This window comes from Polyodon spathula, chromosome 20 (assembly GCF_017654505.1).
Source record: "Polyodon spathula isolate WHYD16114869_AA chromosome 20, ASM1765450v1, whole genome shotgun sequence".
Taxonomy (NCBI): Eukaryota; Metazoa; Chordata; class Actinopteri; order Acipenseriformes; family Polyodontidae; genus Polyodon; species Polyodon spathula.
This window is the reverse complement of record NC_054553.1, coordinates 2,939,492-2,957,329: the sequence shown is the minus strand read 5'-3', so window position 1 is coordinate 2,957,329 and position 17,838 is coordinate 2,939,492. Positions and strand designations below refer to the sequence as shown.

General features: G+C 38.3%; 2 protein-coding genes across 3 annotated transcripts in view; both read left to right on the top strand.

Moving 5' to 3' along the window:
* The first annotated feature begins 1,383 nt into the window (after nt 1–1,383).
* LOC121295567 (E3 ubiquitin-protein ligase XIAP-like) lies at nt 1,384–10,144 on the top strand. Its single transcript, XM_041220350.1, has 7 exons — nt 1,384–1,490; nt 4,791–5,622; nt 6,074–6,173; nt 6,317–6,395; nt 6,846–6,885; nt 7,011–7,196; nt 8,377–10,144. Exons 2-7 carry the CDS (start codon nt 4,836–4,838, stop codon nt 8,568–8,570), a joined length of 1,386 nt encoding a protein of 461 aa, XP_041076284.1. The 5' UTR covers nt 1,384–1,490; nt 4,791–4,835; the 3' UTR covers nt 8,571–10,144.
* A 2,882-nt stretch (nt 10,145–13,026) lies between these two features.
* LOC121295442 (cohesin subunit SA-2-like) overlaps nt 13,027–17,838 on the top strand; it is a 32,719-nt gene continuing 27,907 nt past the window's right edge. The window contains exon 1 of one of the 2 annotated variants that reach the window (XM_041220051.1): nt 13,027–13,266. The gene's annotated coding sequence lies outside the window, so the exon portion shown is untranslated. Of the gene's footprint in view, nt 13,267–16,791; nt 16,876–17,838 lie in introns of those variants that run through there. The other variant, XM_041220052.1, reaches the window with a different exon arrangement.

The following is a 17,838-nucleotide window of genomic DNA, read 5'->3' as shown; positions in this document are numbered from 1 at the left end:
CATGTATAATAAAGTCATCAGTTTATTTTACATAGGAACTATCTTTAAGCAAGCCTGGGCAAGGGGCGATTTCTGTACTGAGAATAAATATGACCATGGATACGAGTGTGCCCAACTCATTTCATCCTCCTGAAACAGTGTGTTTATTACAGATTATTTATTGCAAATTGTTAACAAACTCACAGGTTTTTTTTTTTTTTTTTTTGGGGGGGGGGGGGGGGGGGGGGGCATATTTATATTGGAGCTCAGGCTTGATTTGACTTGAAAATGAACATGTCTAGTTTCAAAAGGCTTTTATGTGCCAGTGGCAGATGGCGATGTAGCTTTAGTTGAACAGTATTAAGGCTGTAAGTAAAGCTACCAGTAGGTGCAGTTCAGGATGTGTCATGTTGTTATCGAAGGTGCTGGGGAAGCATGAGGGGCTACGTGTGCAGTGCGAGGCTAAAACCTACCTAGGTAAAGTCAGATGGACCCTTTTCAACCAATACACACCTTTACTGTGCAGGGCGGTGAGGTAATGTATTTCCTAGTTTATCAGGCATATTGTGCAATAGTTCAGGGGTTTTATTTCTGCATTGATTTCTGGGAAGCAGAACAAATGTGACCATTTATATGATACTATCAGTTCTCCATTAAGAAAAAACACAGTTAAGAATAGCTTTTGAAAAGGGATATGGTAACAACTTGACACTTGTGGCGTTAATGGGAATTTTGCCATTATCATGGTGTATGGCAAATCCAGTGCAGCATTAAAAAAAATGCTGCTGCTTCTATTTTGTATAATAGGCCAGGGAACTAACAGCTACCAAACAGGTGCACCACCAGATTGGTTTACTGTTGTCTAATTAGTCGTTTTAATTAAAACAGGTGCAGCACAGTATTAAAACATGTTTTTAAATAAACGGCAATGTCACACAGTCTGAAGAGAGTTGATCCATCACAGCTAGTTTCACAGCCTGCTGAGCATTTATCTGGGTGCACGTTATTCGGGGTAACACTCTGTAGTTCTAATAACACTCAATTAGTGCTAATCGGGTGAGTGACACCAGTGATTACACTATGCCATGATATAGATAACCATTATATATATATATATATATATATATATATATATATATATATATATATATATATATATATAGTAATGGTTATATTACTATATCATGGCACAGTATGTAAAATCTCAAAGAGCCAACTGAGAGAGAGAGAGAGAGAGAGAGAGAGAGAGAGAGAGAGAGAGAGTGTGTGTTTTCCAACATAAATTATTCAAAAAGAAGAATGTGTTTGTGAAGAGGTATTCTCTCTACCAATAAACTGTTAAAACCCCCCGCCCCCCCATGTCCTGACAATGTCTACCCTATTGGTTGCGTTCAGGGGACGTTTAACGTCACTTTTCCACCGTGAACGCGTCAGTTTATGGTTGATAGACGGGACGGGTTACTTTCTCTTCCACAGTCAAAGCAAGACGACGTTTGGCAAACAGCAGAAAGGTACAGTAACAAGTATTCTGAATATTTTAAAAAGGAGTGTGTGTGTGTGTGTGTGTGTGTGTGTGTGTATATATATATATATATATATATGCGCATGTGTGTGTGTGTGATGTTGGTACTGGTAACCAGTTAACTTTCATGAACAGTCAAGTGTACTGTGTTGTCTATACATATCGAAAGTGTAGAAAAAGCAAACAGCGATACTTTAAACATTACAAGTAACATCTTTAGCTGTAGAAAGCTCGATTTTATTTTTGTTTTACGCTTATTTAAATGCAACCAAGGGACACTGAGCGTATAGGTAGTACAAATGTACGTAATGGGGATTTAAATTAAAGGGACAGGCTTGGTTCATTTTTGCAGGGTCCTGCAGCTTCAGAAATGTTGCATTTTTAACAGCAGCAGATGCAGTTAAACGAGTCGGTTGACTGGAGTAATTTACTACACGTTAACAAGTGGTAGGTGTCGTTGTAGCGTTATCATTGTGGGTGCTACAGTTAAACTGTCATGACAGGAGAATGTTGCTTATAAGGTGAGGTGGCATCATCTACATTGCAAACGTTTTTTCATTTTCTTTAAGCATTCTTTGCATACCTGTGTTTTATTATGAGATAAATTGCTGACGCATTACGCGCAAGATAACCAAGGCTGCATTGCTAGTAATATTCATGAGTGTACAGCAAATGGCTCGTTAAAGGGAAGGTCAGTACCAGCATTTGAGAACACCATACTAAGTTAGTTTCCAGATTGGCGATACACAAGTTTGTCTTTTTATTAAATAAAAACACCCTGCTGAAAATAATAAAAACAAAACATATCTAAGGTTATAAATCCGTATTTAAAACTTCGTGTGTGTGTGTGTGCGTGTTTTTTACATTTTTTTTTGTTTTCCGTTCAAAACTACCAGAGGGGAATCTGGTGAAATTCAAGCGGATTTTCTAAAACATTTTCACGACTATAAAAAATACCGGTATCTCGTTATTAGACTGAAAACGAAGAAAATCCCATGCGGTGTCTTTACCGAACCGCTCTTTAACTTCCCCCACAGGTCCACCCCCATACCCCAATCTGGTACTATTACCTGGGCCCATACCATCAACCTCTGCTTTCTTTCTTTTTTTTTTTTTTTTTTTTGATAAAAGGGAGAAAAAACAAATCACTTGAAAGCAGACATGAATTGCATTACTATATTTGTTATTGCTGCAGAGTGTTGTCTTTCTGTTGGGAGTGCCTAAAACTTTTAATCTTGTAAATATAACAAAACAGTTCATTTAAAAATGGTAATTTGTGTATTAATCTGCACCATCTACAACTGAAAAATAAAATAACCTGATAGAAAAGGTTTTAAAACAAGTTAGATGATTTAAGTTAATGGTTAACAATGAAGGAGAATTATGAGTGACTAGACTTTAAACCAAGTCTTTGTGTTAAAAATGAATCAAGTGGTTTTTACTTCTGTGAAAAAAACAGATAGTTAAGCCTGAACATTTATTTAATTATTTTCATTACTCCAGTGTGTAAAGCAGCAATGTTTCAAGACTAGCAAGGAGCAACTCTGAATGTTAATTTAAGGACTTGCAGTATTTGTGCCTGTAGTTGCACAACCTGCCCAGTAAAGGCACTGCTTCATGGAGTGCAGGGTGAGTCTGGTTCAAATACAGATCTTGATTGGTGGGTTCACTGGCAGTGCTGCATTGTCCTATGAGCTCCCATGGAAGGGGTTCTGGGGTTGGTCTGCCTCTCCGCCCCAAAGCAGGTTGTGTTGTCCAGGATGAACGAGGCCAGGCACCTCCAGTTGCTTGGCTCTTGATCACTTCTCCTGGGTGGTACGTGGGTTACAGCAACAGTCAAATTAGACCATTAAAATCCGTGAGAAAATGGGTGAATGCCCACAGTAATTGGGTGCTAAGAGATGAAAAAGCCATTCTCACACTGGTCCAGTCTGTCGTTTCCCAGTTCAGTTTCTGTGGCTTCATCTTACTTCCCTGCTTTAACATTTTGTGAACTAATCCTTTTAGACTAGCCTTGTGAATCTCACTCGGGTATCGTGACAGTGATACACACGCACGCACACGCACACACGCGCACACACACACACACACACACACACACAGAGTACCCCATGCTTGGTTGTGCGTAATGTATAAAGTAATTGTCTCCATTTCTTAACTAACTCCTACTCTTTTGAAAGGAGAAACATCCTAAAATTAAACTAAAGTGACACAATTTTCTTATTTAGGAATGTGATTAATGTGCAGAAATAGAAGATGATGAACAGAGATGTTTTTTGTTGCTTACAAAAGGAAAGAGACTACTTTAGCAGAACTTGACAGCAGCAGTTTTTCACAGTACTCTGTTATCACTACTGACAGAGTTCCATAAAAAATGTTTGCTATTATGCTATAGGGCAATTGCATACTTGTTTGGTTTGAGGTGTGGCTTAATTGGACTGGGATCATCCACCATGGACTGTATTAACAAACAGCATGACTAGTTATTTAAACTAATAATTGTTGTGAAATTAGATCCTGGGTGGAGAAAGTGGTTTGACAAGGGCAGGATTTTGAACTCTCGCCTTCTAAAAAGTTAATGTGTTCGTCTGAGACAACCGGGGAAAATAAGCAAGAGCCTCTGTCAAAATGGAGGATGGGATTTTAAGCCCATGCAGTATTTTTGCCTTGCTAAAGCAGGATACCTGAGTTTCAACCATGTGTAGTGTACAACAGCATTCAAAATGGTTAATGATAATAATTCTTAGCAATGATTGATTTTTTTTCAACAGAAGGAATCTAGACCCTTACTGCACCCTAACTGGGAGAAGCTGTGTTCAAGCCGTAGCTGCTTGAGCTGGGTGGCTCCTGTGACTCATTATCTCACAGAGAGTACACAGTGTTCCTCCTCCCCCTCACATGCCTGTGTCTGGGCTGCGTGTGACTCTCGGAATCTCTTAAAGGCACAGGATATTTGTTCTGTGGTTACTGTTGCCATGGCTAAATAATACACAGAACCAACCCTGTTAGTGTGAAAATAGGTGTGTCTAAGCAAGATGAAAACCTGCATAACCAAAATACCACCTTTTTAAATCTAAAACCAAATTCTTCCAGTCCTCTGACACGTTTAATTTTAACTCGGTGGAATAGAGCGAGACACGTCATCCATGTGGTTTAAAATAACAATAATTTGACGTACAGTGCTGCAATAGAAATAAATCTGCTCCCTGTGCATTATACAGATCATTCAGTGTTTGTTCTTTTTAGTCTAGTTTTATAAATACTAATATATTATATTTGTGTGTTACAGAAATTGTGAAGATTTCTAACTTCTTTCTTTGCAAACGTCTGCGATATGGCTTATTCCCAGTCTGACAAAGACCTTGAATCGGACAACTGTGGGGATATGTCTGAAATCCACACACGGCTCCAGTCATTCCATAACTTCCCCAGGGATAACCTGGTGTCTCCTCAGAGGCTGGCCAGAGCTGGCTTCTTCTTCACAGGCAACTCTGACCGGGTCAGGTGCTTCAGCTGCAATCACACCGTGGAGAACTGGAGCAGTGGGGACGCCCCTGTAGAGAGGCATCAGCAGGTGTCCCCTTCCTGCACGTACCTGAGCTGCACGCACAGAGTCCAGCCAGCCACGCTCAATGGACACGTGGCCCCATCAACCAACAATGCTTCGTACGACGAGGAAAGCGAGGATCTGGAATACCGCCTGCGAACGGGAGAGGTTGTGGACGAGACTGACTATCCAAAACACCCTGACATGTGCAGCGAGGAAGCCAGGCTGGACACCTTCCAATCGTGGCCCCCGTCTGCCCCTGTGAGGCCCCGGGAGCTGGCCCAGGCCGGGTTCTATTACACGAGCTCCAGGGACCGGGTCGAGTGCTTCTGTTGCGGGGGCGTGCTGGGGAACTGGGAGCCTGGAGATGAAGCCTGGAAGGAGCACGAGAGGCACTTCAGCAACTGCTTCTTCATCCTGGGCCATGAAGTGGGGAACATTCCTTGCCAGCAGTCCCCTGACATGGATAGAGTTCCGTACATGGGATCCTATGAGGAGCGTCTCCGCAGCTTCACTGGCAGGCAGCATCCTGTTGACCCAGAGAGGCTGGCGAGGTCTGGCTTTTACAGCACAGGTAGTGTATTTTTATAGAATGTGTCTGACCCATTCCACTTTGCATGTTTTACCGTTCTGCATTGTAATGTAGGCTGAAGACTTGGTGTAACGCGTGTTTTTGAAAAGTTATATAGGCAAAAGCTTCCTAAAGGAAACTATTTCAGTATTTAAAACTCTTAAAGAGTGATTTCCAGTGTCTTAAATGTTGTTGTAACACACATTATATAGAATGTGTCATCAAACCATATAAAAAGGATATATTACACTAAGTTCAAACTTTTGAAATAAGTAGTGCTTATGTGACACTTCAGTGTTTAGTATCTGTAGGTATGCCACACTTCAACATTTACATGTACATGCAGTAGATCATTGTAATGTACCTGTTTTGTTCTGCTACAACTCCAATTCTGCATTGTCAACCACACGTGCAGTATGTTTAGTAATGCGTGTTAAATTATGTGTCCTTTCAGGTGAGTTGGACCAGGTGATGTGTTTCCACTGTGCAGGGGGTCTGAAGGGCTGGCAGGCTGCTGAGGACCCCTGGGAGGAACATGCCAAACACTATCCAGGGTAAAGAATTTTAAACGCAGTATTTAAAACCAGAACCTATATATGGTGGCTACTATATCTTTATCTTGTCACTGCCAAGCGCTGTACAGAAGGTTCAGTTTGACGTTGTTTTTAACTTTATTTCCTCGCTTATTTTTAAACAGGTGTAGCTTTCTTATTGCGGAGAAAGGCCAAGCGTTTGTGAACAGTATCCAGTTAGGGAATCCCTGCAGGAACTCTGCTGTAAGTACAAGCTTCCAAGCATCTTTTATTTTCCTTCAATGCCTCTCTTTGAACAGAATCAGGTTTATTACAGACACATTTAAGGTGTGGTAAGATGATATGGATTCGTAGCCCAGGTAATGTTTATTGACATGTGCACATCAGGCTTTAGATAAGTATTGAATCCGCAAAGCGTAGTTATGGCATCAAGTATCTAAGTGTGTTACAGTTTTGCATGTACATATACAATGGCATATAGGTCACTGTACATGTATATAGGTATACATATAGGTCACTGTCATGATAATGAAAATCTCTTGTTTTGTATTTTATGCCATGGCTGGGTGTGCATTTATTCAAATATTTTGTGTATGCAATGAAACGTTAAAACAGGTTGCTAATTGTCCTGTAATGTTATATTGAGCACGTGTGTGTTTTATTAGTGTCACAATTCGTCTATTTATTTCACAGGCAGAACGTGTTCCTAATGGACTGGCAGTACGACAAGAAGGTATTTATTGATCTCTTTTGTTTCAGAAGATTAAAGGAAGCTCTGGTTATTTACAATGCACCGTTGGATTTTGCAGTACCGGTGTTTCGGTTGATTTGTGTTTGTATTTATTTTAATCTTTCAAGATTTGGGCATCATGCAGTCCTCTGTAGTGCAGAAAGCTCTGGAGATGGGCTTCGATGCTGCAGATGTTGAGAGAACAGCCCGGGAGGGGCTGCGTAAGACTGGGGTGGAGTATAACTCAGTGGAAGCTCTGATCAGTGACCTGACCAGTGCTGAAAGCGAGTCAGATGAAACACAAGATAACAAGGGTAGGACTTTCAAAAAAGTATCCTTATTATTTTAATTTTTTAAGATCATTCTGTTGTACTTGAGTTGCATATCTGGTAATCTGTGGAATCTCTCTCTCTCTCTCTCTCTCTCTCTCTCTCTCTCTCTCTCTCTCTCTCTCTATATCTCTATATATATATATATATATATATATATATATATATATATATATAATATATATATATATATATATATAATATATATATATATATATAAGTTTATCTAGTAGCTTTGTTCTGCTTGAGTGGTTCATTCTGTAGGTAACATTGAAATTACTGTGGCCTTTTCCTGCTTCAAGGACATTGTATTGTGCAAATACTACGATATTTTGCTTTAACATGGAATTTCTTTAATGGTGGACAAGAAGTGTTGTCCTAGCGTATATGGAAGATTACCCAATATATTGATGTCAATTAAAGCTTGTGATTGTGGAACCTTTTTATTTGTTTAGCTTTATCAGACAGAGTGGTCTAAACTTGGAGCAAGCTGCATACTTTTAAATAAAAAAATATATATATACATAATGGCGATTAAAGACTAATCCTTTCAAAGTATTAATGTTTTGTCAGCTCATGAAAAAATAGATCAAACAACACAGACAACTTGAACGCACAGGTATAGGTAACCCTACATACTTGCTTATGCCATATCTGTTCGTTCTGGTATCACAGCTGAGGTGTTGGAAGCACCCTCTTGTGGAAGAATTTATATTTACTGACAACAGTCAAAGGCTTTAAATAATAATAATAATAATAATAATAATAATAATAAAAAAACACTGTAGTGATGCTGGCAATTTTTTGTTTGGTTTTGTTGTATTACTTTTGAGAATGCAAACTTTTATGTTTTTGTACAATCCAACTAGGTAGCAAGTTCTGTGTGTGTGTAACATACATGCCATCTTATAATACAAAAAGTATAATCAAATAACCGCCATAGATGTGTGCATCTAAACCCAAAAACCATAACCTTTGTTAATTGTTACATAATAGGAATAGGAATGTTACACACGTTACATCACTGTAGTAAGCAGACAGCAATTATATATATATATATGAATAAATAAATAATGAATAAAATAAATCTCATGTGTCTGTTTTTATAATTCAATTATAAATGGGCCCCACTTTTTAAGGAAGTTGTTTAATTTGTGTTTTCCAGAGGAGGACCCTATGGAGAAGCTGCGGAAACTACAGCAGGAGAAGCTCTGTAAAGTGTGCATGGACAAAAACATTGCCATAGTCTTCATCCCCTGTGGACACCTGGCCACCTGCAAGAAGTGTTCCGAGGTCCTTAGTAAATGCCCCATATGCTGCACACCTATCAAGCAGAAGGTTAAAACCTACATCTCGTAAGCCCTGAATCAATCATGCCCCAGAGCAATGATTAAACTAGGATTGCAGGTTATGCTTTATTCAAGACGGCAGTTTTGACTTCTGACATCACAAGCAGAGAAGAGATTTTTTTTTGTGGTTTTGCATTGCCGTGGAGCAGACACTGTTAGTGTTTTAAAACTGTAAGTCATATTCGATCGACTTTGGCGCATTGGGAACAATGCCACAGCAAACAGGCAGTCCCCATTATGACATGTGCTTCTTACTGAAATAACATGACATTCCATGCAGTAGATTAACAGTGAAGCTCAATTAATTGAACTCTCTGCAGCATAGTACAAAGTAATTAATTGATACCCTAGTCACTACCTAATAGCCCATTCTCTCCAAGTAATGCACAATAAAGCTGTGTTGAAAACCTGACTGAGTGGCTTTGGGTAGTGTGAATAGAGTACAAGTACTGGGGAAGGATAGCCTTAATTGGGCAAACACAAAATACCTTTGGTGTTAAGGACCGAATAGTCAGAGTGACTTGTTTGCGACTTTGGGGCTAAGAAAGATAATATGCCAACAAATGTATGTGCCCCTGACACGCAAGCCCACTGCAAAGCCTCGAATTTGAATAATAAACAGAAAGTGCAACGCTGTGACAGAGAGACCCTGAATATGTTCCTTGAAACCGGCTTGTATGAACTGTACAGTGATGCTGCTGTACTGCTGAGATTGCTAAGCACTGAAGAGAGAGCTGCATTTAGATACTGGCCTTGGAAGTGCGCTATTTGAGAGATTTACAAATGTGTATATTGCTGTGGAAAAATACTGATAATGATTTTTATATATCTATATATCTGTATCTCATGTAAATCATGTTAGGTGTTCTGTAAAGCAGTCAGAGGCTGTTCAGTTAACATCAACTAAAGTTCTTCAACCATCTTAACACTGCCTGCTTTAAATAAATGCGAAGGTCGTTATGTGGATTTTCTTAAACTATTTATACTATGATGTTGATTCTGATTGGTGGGGTGGTTTAGCTATATAATATTTTAAAATCGTTTATTTTACAGTCAAGTTAAAGATATATACATTTGTACAGAGGTTATAGAAACAGCTCTATATATTTTGAGAAGTACTGTAATGTTAATACAGTAATCATTACGTTTGTGTCCTACAATCATGTTCAGTTTAACACTAAAATGTAATTTATTTGTAATTGTAGTATTGTTCTCTAATATCTGGTGACAGTGTGATTTAACTGGAGACTTGTAAACTTTCATTGTGATTTACTTGGCTTTGCAACATCCCTTTTGTTAAATGCAAATTAAATGTGTCACCTTAAATGTGTAGTACTGAACAGCAGTTAAGTGTTTTTATTTTTCAAGACTTGCAGACGGTCATCAGGATGCATGCACACTACTAAAACATGCAAACGTAAATATGTTGTATATTCTAAATGTCATTTCCAAGCAATAGTCTAGGCTAATTGTCATAATGATTTTCATCAACCTTTTCATACAGCTAAGTCTTTGCAGCTTTTAGCACATGCTGTGTTTTATATGCTTTTCTTGGTGAAATATTTGACTATAAACGAAAAGTATGCTGATATTTGTGCTCAGAGTAATTTATTTATTATACTTGTTGTATAGTGTGTGTTTAAAATATGGTATCATTTATTTCTGGAGGAGGTGGTGAATGAAACTGCATCTTAATAGCAAAAAAACATTCCATTGGCACACTTAAGTGAGCACTAACACTCAAGCACAGTTGTTAGTCTGGTCTGGGACATGTGAACAACTAATTTTGCTGAACAGAGACAACTGGTTTGGTTAATGTAATAACAAACCATATATACATGTTTCTAATAGAAACACAATATTAGTGTTTGCTGTGAGTTCCAGTATTCCTAGTAGGAGTAATTGAGAGATGATAGTATGTAGTGGAATTTGCCTGGCATGAAAAAAAGCTTTTTTTTTTTTTTTTTTTTTTTTAAACTTTAATTTTCAATTAGGTTGGTCAATAAAGCATGTGCCTTACCTGTAGCGGCAGTGTGCAGCATTTAAAACAGCCCCCTTTCAATATTATGTTCCCTATCTGGGAAGGGGCCTGTTTCAGTGCTGCACCACAACACTGCAGTTGAGTGGTCGTGCATTGATTGATTGCTTTATTGGACTTTATACCAGTCAAAATTTCTCTGTTTACTGGGAACAAATTGTTTTAATGTTATTATTAATGTGGATATGAGCAGAAAACCCATTTTGGAGCAGTGTGAGAACTTGGAGAAACTGAAGCATGTATGCTGGGAAGGTGATACACACTAACACCCTGTTTAGTATTGCAAGCCAATTGCAGCTGTGAACAAAAAAACAATAAAATAAAAAGCAATCCCATGTTCTTGCCTTGACTAATTAGAAATGCAGTTTGCAAAGTTAATAATTCATAATTACCCAGGGCGTCCAGACCAGTTCATTTCACCATTTATCAGGTGTTATATATTTAAGTAATTAAGATTTCACTTGACTTTTAAAACACCAGTGCTTTGCAGAAGCATTCGTCGTGACAGTTGAAATAGTTTCCTTGCAGAACGCCACCTCGCATGGCAGACCTGATCCAGCAGGGTCCTGAGAGCTTCTTCCCTGCCCAGATAGCAGTTATAGAGGCAGGGAATGAAAGCACCTCCTATACAAGTGTATTAATACCCTTCAAAACCACCGGCACTAACGGTGTGTCTGTATGAAACAAAATTAGTTCAAATCTATTCAAATTAGATTCAGGCATTTCAATATAATATTACAAATAGTAACTGAGTTACGCGTAAATACGTAAACATACGCACGCATATATATGGTTTAACTATGATTTTATGTAACTATGATTTTTTATACACTTGTTGGAGGGGAGAATATATTAAAGCAGTAAAGCCATGTTACTGTTTATTATCACTAGCAGTATGATCACTGCTATCCCTTTTAATTCTGTTTTACACTTCAAATTGTAATCTGGAAACATACAGTACTGGGATGCGACAAGTTACCTGGCTCATTGTTGAGTGAAATATGTGCATATCTGACATGAAAAGAGCTGAAGGTTTCTCCATGCAATGATTACTGTACTGTACAGTGCACACGTGTAGCTTGTTGTATTCCTGAAAGGCAGAACAGTATGTGCATGGAAACAAGAACAAGATTTGAGCAATCCCTGATCTACATGACATAACTGATACAAGATCTGAGCAATCCCTAATCTACATGACATAACTGGTATAAGATCTAAGCAATCCCTTAGCCATACAAGGGCATGTTTTGTAAACCACAATGTAAAAGGGTTTCATAGTAGAAAGATTAAAGACAACACCAGTGGGAAGGAAGGAGTGAATCACAGAAAATAATGCAAATTGGTGCAAGTGCTGAGAGAGTTGTATTGTCAAGTAAACCTTTTTAAGCTTCCCCTTACCCATTAGTTTACAGTGGCAAATGTACAAGCTAAATGCACAATGTTTCAATCTCTACGCAGTGCTTATAATACAGGTACTAAGCACTGACCCATAGATTAGCGGCATGCTCTCTGTGCTTCACTATGAATGACTACACTGGCTAAGGTTACTCTGTTTTTACAAAGATTTTTCTGGCTTTGGTCTAATGTGATCCAAAAGTATCATATACTATGCTCAGTAACCCTTATAAAAAATTCCCTATAGTGAAAGCATAGCAAAGTGTAATAAAGCACAGTAAAAGCATGGTGAAGCATAGGTAAGCTTTGTAAAGACCAGCAAGGTATGGCAAAGCATTTTTTAAAATTATTTTAAAACATGATAAATTATGGTAAATGCAGAGTACAGCCATGGGAAAAACATGTGGAAACTACAAAAACACTGTGAGAAAATACTGAGGTAAACCTTTATAAGGGAAGGTTAAGTATCATAAATGTTTCCATTGAATAACTATGATGAAATACAACTGTGCCTTTCTTGTAGCTTGTAGCAAGTAATTGACTCAGTTGGAATGAAAGCTAGCAGCCACAGGGGGTCCCCAGGATCGAGTTTGAGAAGCCCTGGTTTAGATCAATAAAGTGTGTTTAGGGGAGATAAACTGGAAAGGGAACTCAGTAAGCGAAGAGGGCTGAGTTGTGTATGTTCAGAGAAATTTGCAAAATGTATGAGGAATTAAAGGGGGGAGGGTATTTAAGTTAATCAATTATATTGAATGAACTCCCAGTTTTGTTATATGTCTGTATAATATGAGCATTCATAACTGGGTAAACAGTCTGTAACAAAGTTCGAGCATTTAAAACGCAGCAATACATACAATAATACTACATTTCGAATCTAACCTATTTTGGCTTTTGTTCTTGCCTCCCTCTGGAGCACAAATCCACGCAGAACAATGGGACGCTATTCCAGCTACTGTACGTACAAAAAAGGCAGTCACTCCAAAATTCCCCAAGATGTCACTAAGAACACAGTTTGCGCACCGCGTCCTCTCTGCCCGCCAGGTGGCGCTTCTGCAGCACGTCTCCCTTCTCCTCAATCAGCGAAACAACAAACCGAACAGAGCAAGCGGGGTAAAAGAGAGAGAGTCCAAAACCCGCTTCTGACCGCCACTTTCAAACTCCTCTGTCAAATAACCTGTTATAATTAGAAAATACAGCCCCCGAACCGTCCCAGATCTGGATTACAACAACCCTGTGAGCCCGGGAGCCGGCTGAGGTCGATATCAGCGGCGAGGTAAGTTGTAAAATGGCGGAGAAGGTTCCAGAAGTTTGTTGGTTTGTGTTTTTGTTGGTTTGTGTCGGAGGTTCGTGTCGGTGTCAGGAAGAGGGAACCAGAGAGGCGAGACAGAGAGGCATTTACAGGAGACGCACAACTTAAAAGCAATCGCTGTTTTTCCCCCCAGCCCAGGGGTTTGGGATCGAGGCGATGTGATTAACTCGCGTTTTACCGTTTTCTCGTTTGTCATCTTCCCCTCTGTAATGTCGGAAATGTGTTTATGACACAGCGGCGGAGTTATCCAAACTAAACTAGTCTGAAGCAAGATGGAGGACACAAGGACGAATTTGTTTTTTTTTCCTTTCAAAAGCAAAATTATAGTTGACCGTTTAGTCCTGGGGGGATAACAGTGTCGGGCTGTGGATCGTTATTTCGACGGGACTGCAAATATACATTGAGTTGTGGGTTATTGTCGGAGCAAGGCCAGCACATATTGCGTTGTTAGGTCCGAGCCAAGATGGAGAACTCGTCGAGACAGCTGCTTGACTGCCTGTGTGCAAGATGGAGGGGGGTTTTGTTATTTCGTTTTTAGGTTTAAATGTACAAGTTAATGTTTATGCATAATCTGGATATTACGTTGGACGTTTGATTCAGTTGCACACGTTGTATTTTTATAATGAATGTAGAGTAAATTGTAATGCTCAGTTGTAAATATATATTTTTGCTTGCATAGCATAGTTTTTTTTTTTTTTTTTTTTTTTTTTTACTGTACTACGCTAATCGTGCCGTAGTTTTACATACTGGTACACACACACAGCTAATAACCTTAATACATTATATTGTAACATATATTTGAAGATGTTTGGTTCATATGCTGCCCTCAAATGTAATCCCACAGACGGGATTTGCGTAGTGTTTATATCAGGTTATTTGTACCGGCAACCTGAGTTAGGCCCGGCTCAATTCGTAAACAGCAATTTCCATTTTAAGGAATAATGATGCATTCACGATTTCCACAACATTTAGGGTGTACATTTTACAAATTGTTTTAGTGGAAATGAAGGAGCATTATATTTAAAAGAAATATTTTTAGCCCGCGGCCACCGCGTGTGAAACATAACTAATAGTTCAGAGGTCAGTTCTATTAATACAACAAACAAATCACACACACATGTGTGTGTATATATATATATATAATATATATATATATATATAATATATATATAATATAATATATATACATTGTTCTGTTGATTCATTGAACATTGACAGTCTTGTCTTTTTAATACTGTATTTTGAATGTTTGAGGTCATTGTTTGTCAGTCTATTGCCTTGTTCAAATTTAAATTAACATTTCCACTTGATGTGACCTTATCGCTCTTCATTTCGTGTTTTGTTCGCATTGCCATTTGTGGCTTTATAAATTCTACACGTTAACGCATTTATAATTTGGGGTGGGTATAGGGTGGTATTTGTTTGTCTTATTTAATAAACAAACCATTTGTTTTAAGTCGGTGAGTGCTTCCAGATGTGTCTGTTTTACATAGTAAAATAAACAAAAATGGTTAATTCCATATAATAGGATTAAAAGCTAGCTCTTTCCAGGTTAATTTGCTTTGTTGTAGAAATAAATTCACCACTCAGTTTAGCCACACCCTGTTTAAGAATGGAAACAAACATTTGTTTTTTTGAAAAGGGGTTGGGTGGCGCTAAATCCGCTTCCTTGACTTTAAAATAAAATCTGTGTAAATAGTGTACACGACCAAAGCTCCGGTGGTGCATTTGTTTTAGGCAAATTATTTAGTTCCTTGAATACCCAAACGCTTGGTGTCTAGAGTTTTTTTTTTTTTTTTGTACTAGCCCGGGTCCCCAATTCTTGGCTAAAGATCATCATTTGAGCACAAAAGCTGCAGCTGTTTTGTTTTCAGCTTGTTTATGTCTGCAAGTAATGGTTTGTGCTGATTGGACGATCAGAGTGCCGAGGGGAGGGAGTCGGAGTGCTATGTGGTGTGCTGTTTTGGCGAAGGTTAAACGGTGATGTGTCCAGGCAATGGCATGAAGGGAAAAAATTGCACTGAGGCACCACGCTGTCACACCTCGGGATTCAAACACTGCAAATTACATGACTGGAAAGAACATATCAAATAAGAGGTAGTGACTGCAATTTTTGTATTAGTTGTTCAGAGGAAAGCCCCACTGTGTCCGAAGTGAATAACAACTATTGAAGGAGATACAGTTTTACTTAATAACTGGAATTGTGTGTCAGTGTTTTGTCAGTGAAATTGAGCTCATTTATGGGTGTTGCTAAGGACATGCCTCAGGCTTTTTGTAAACCAGCTGCATTTAAAATTCAATCAGCACAATCCCATGTTTGAATGACACTCAAATATAATTGTAGGAAATACATCCCATTACTAGTTGGTAGGTTTTAAATGGTTTATTCCTAAAGTACTGTAGTTGTAGCTAACTAAACCAAATCAGCACAGACTTGCTATATATGGGTCTCAAATGTGCCTTTTTCAAATGAACAAATGTTCTAGCAAACACTTGTTTTCATTTTTAGATCATTTATATAAGTCTTGCGTTGGTGCTTTCACCTGGACTGTGAATGTGTTCCATTTTGAATAAAACATTTTTAAACAAATTTAAAACAATTACAAATACTGTAAATAATACTAAAATATACATAACTGTACAATTGCAGTTTTTGGAAACAAATGTTTTAGGGGGAAAAATTCAGTTTTGCAAAAAATTCTGAATCAGACAGGTTTAAAATAAATAAATAAATAAACAGTTCTCTAAAGGTGAATGTTACCCTCTCTGGCTTCAGAAGCTCTTGCATGATCTCTTATTTTACATGCTGGTATAATTCAGGAATAGCTGTTTCAGTATAATATAAGGCCTGCTAAGAAGTGTGTGACTTGGCTCCAAAGGAAGTAGAAATATGCTTTCCATAATGTAGGGATGCAAATGAAATGCATTAAGAGCTAATATAACAAAACAATGTCTGATTTAGGGGAAATGTGTGTTGCTTGTTTCTGGTATTAATGCGTTATATAGCAACTTTAAAAGTTTGAAAATGTAATTACTGTTATCAGCATATATTTGCTGGTGGTTGTTGCAGCACCACAGTGTGCAACACTAACTCTAAAACCAACTATAAATACAATGCAAAAATCAACAACTTGCTCATTTCAGACTTTCATGGTGGCTCACGTCACAGTCATCAGCAGAGGTTGAGAATGAAATGTGCACTGCGGTTTAATTCATTGCGTTTATTTTTCTGTATCCAATTGGTCATCCTAGGTTAGTCTCTGTAAAGTTACTTGATGCTGAACAAATAAAAAATGTGTATTAAAAACCTAAGGACTCTACTTTAGGTTTTGGCGCAGGCTAAAATAAAGTCCTGTCTTAAAGGTATACCGACACACACTCTTGGTTCTGATTATTGGATCCTACTCAAGTTATAGAAATTGAGTGTTTTTGTAAGCTTAGATTCCCTACAGTTAATTCAAAACCCTTGACTCCTTGTTTGTTTTTAATAGGGTTGGCTGCTTGTTCAGTGCCAGAGTTGTATTACCCTTTGTGGAAGAACATCACCACAAGGGAATTTTGGAAAGGTCCAATGTATGTATCATGTTAAAAATATGAATATCACATTGCATCAGACTTAACAAAAATAATTGTTGTGGTTAATGGGGAGGGGGGGTGTTGGGTTGTGTCCATGAAAGCTGTTGGTGTTACAATATTGTGTACTTTGCAAAGGGGTCTCCAGGCATGTTCATGTAAGTTGCTTATTCAGATACAGCGTGCTGTCTCTCATGACTTAGCAAAGGGGATTTAGTGGAGGTGGCTGTATGTACGTACATCACATTTCACAGATTTCTCCATACCCTTGGAAAACAGCTTAGTCCCGAACCTTGGTATTAACATTGCATTGAGAAAAGCAGATTAGTGGGGGGTGTAGGGGATTGTCTGTCCGTACATCCATCCTCCTGACTATCAAGTGTACATTTTTGCATAACTCTGGAGAATCGCTTATCCAGTTTTAATGAAACTTGTAACTTGGTAATGGTGTTTAACATAAATTTAAGAGTGACAGGTTCCAGGAATATATTGAGGTAGTCTGTATGTCATACTTAAATTTTGCCACATCTGTTAGTCAGGCCTAGTGATTGGCCTGTGAATGTTTGTGAAAGGTGACTTGAGATTCCATGTACAGTAAGCATTCAGTTTGAACAGTGTAAACCAACTTCACTTACGAAAGCAGAGCATCATTGAACTTAATACCAGGAAAAGCTATTTATGATTCAGAGACTTTGCAGGAGGTAATCTGATCTCCGCAACATAATCTTGGATCTTGTCACTTCAAATGTCATTTTTTAAACAAAATAAAAAATGAGGCAGGTGGTATTATTCATCTATTAACCTAAACTCTGCTGTTCCAGATAGAGGCAGTAAGACTGCATTCACATTGGGACAGTTTCAAACTTGGTCTGGTTTGTTTATTTTGAAACTGTCGGTGTGCTTGGTGTTCACATTTATCTGTGAACAAAGGGACAAGGTTCATTTGGGTGCAAGCTTAAGTTA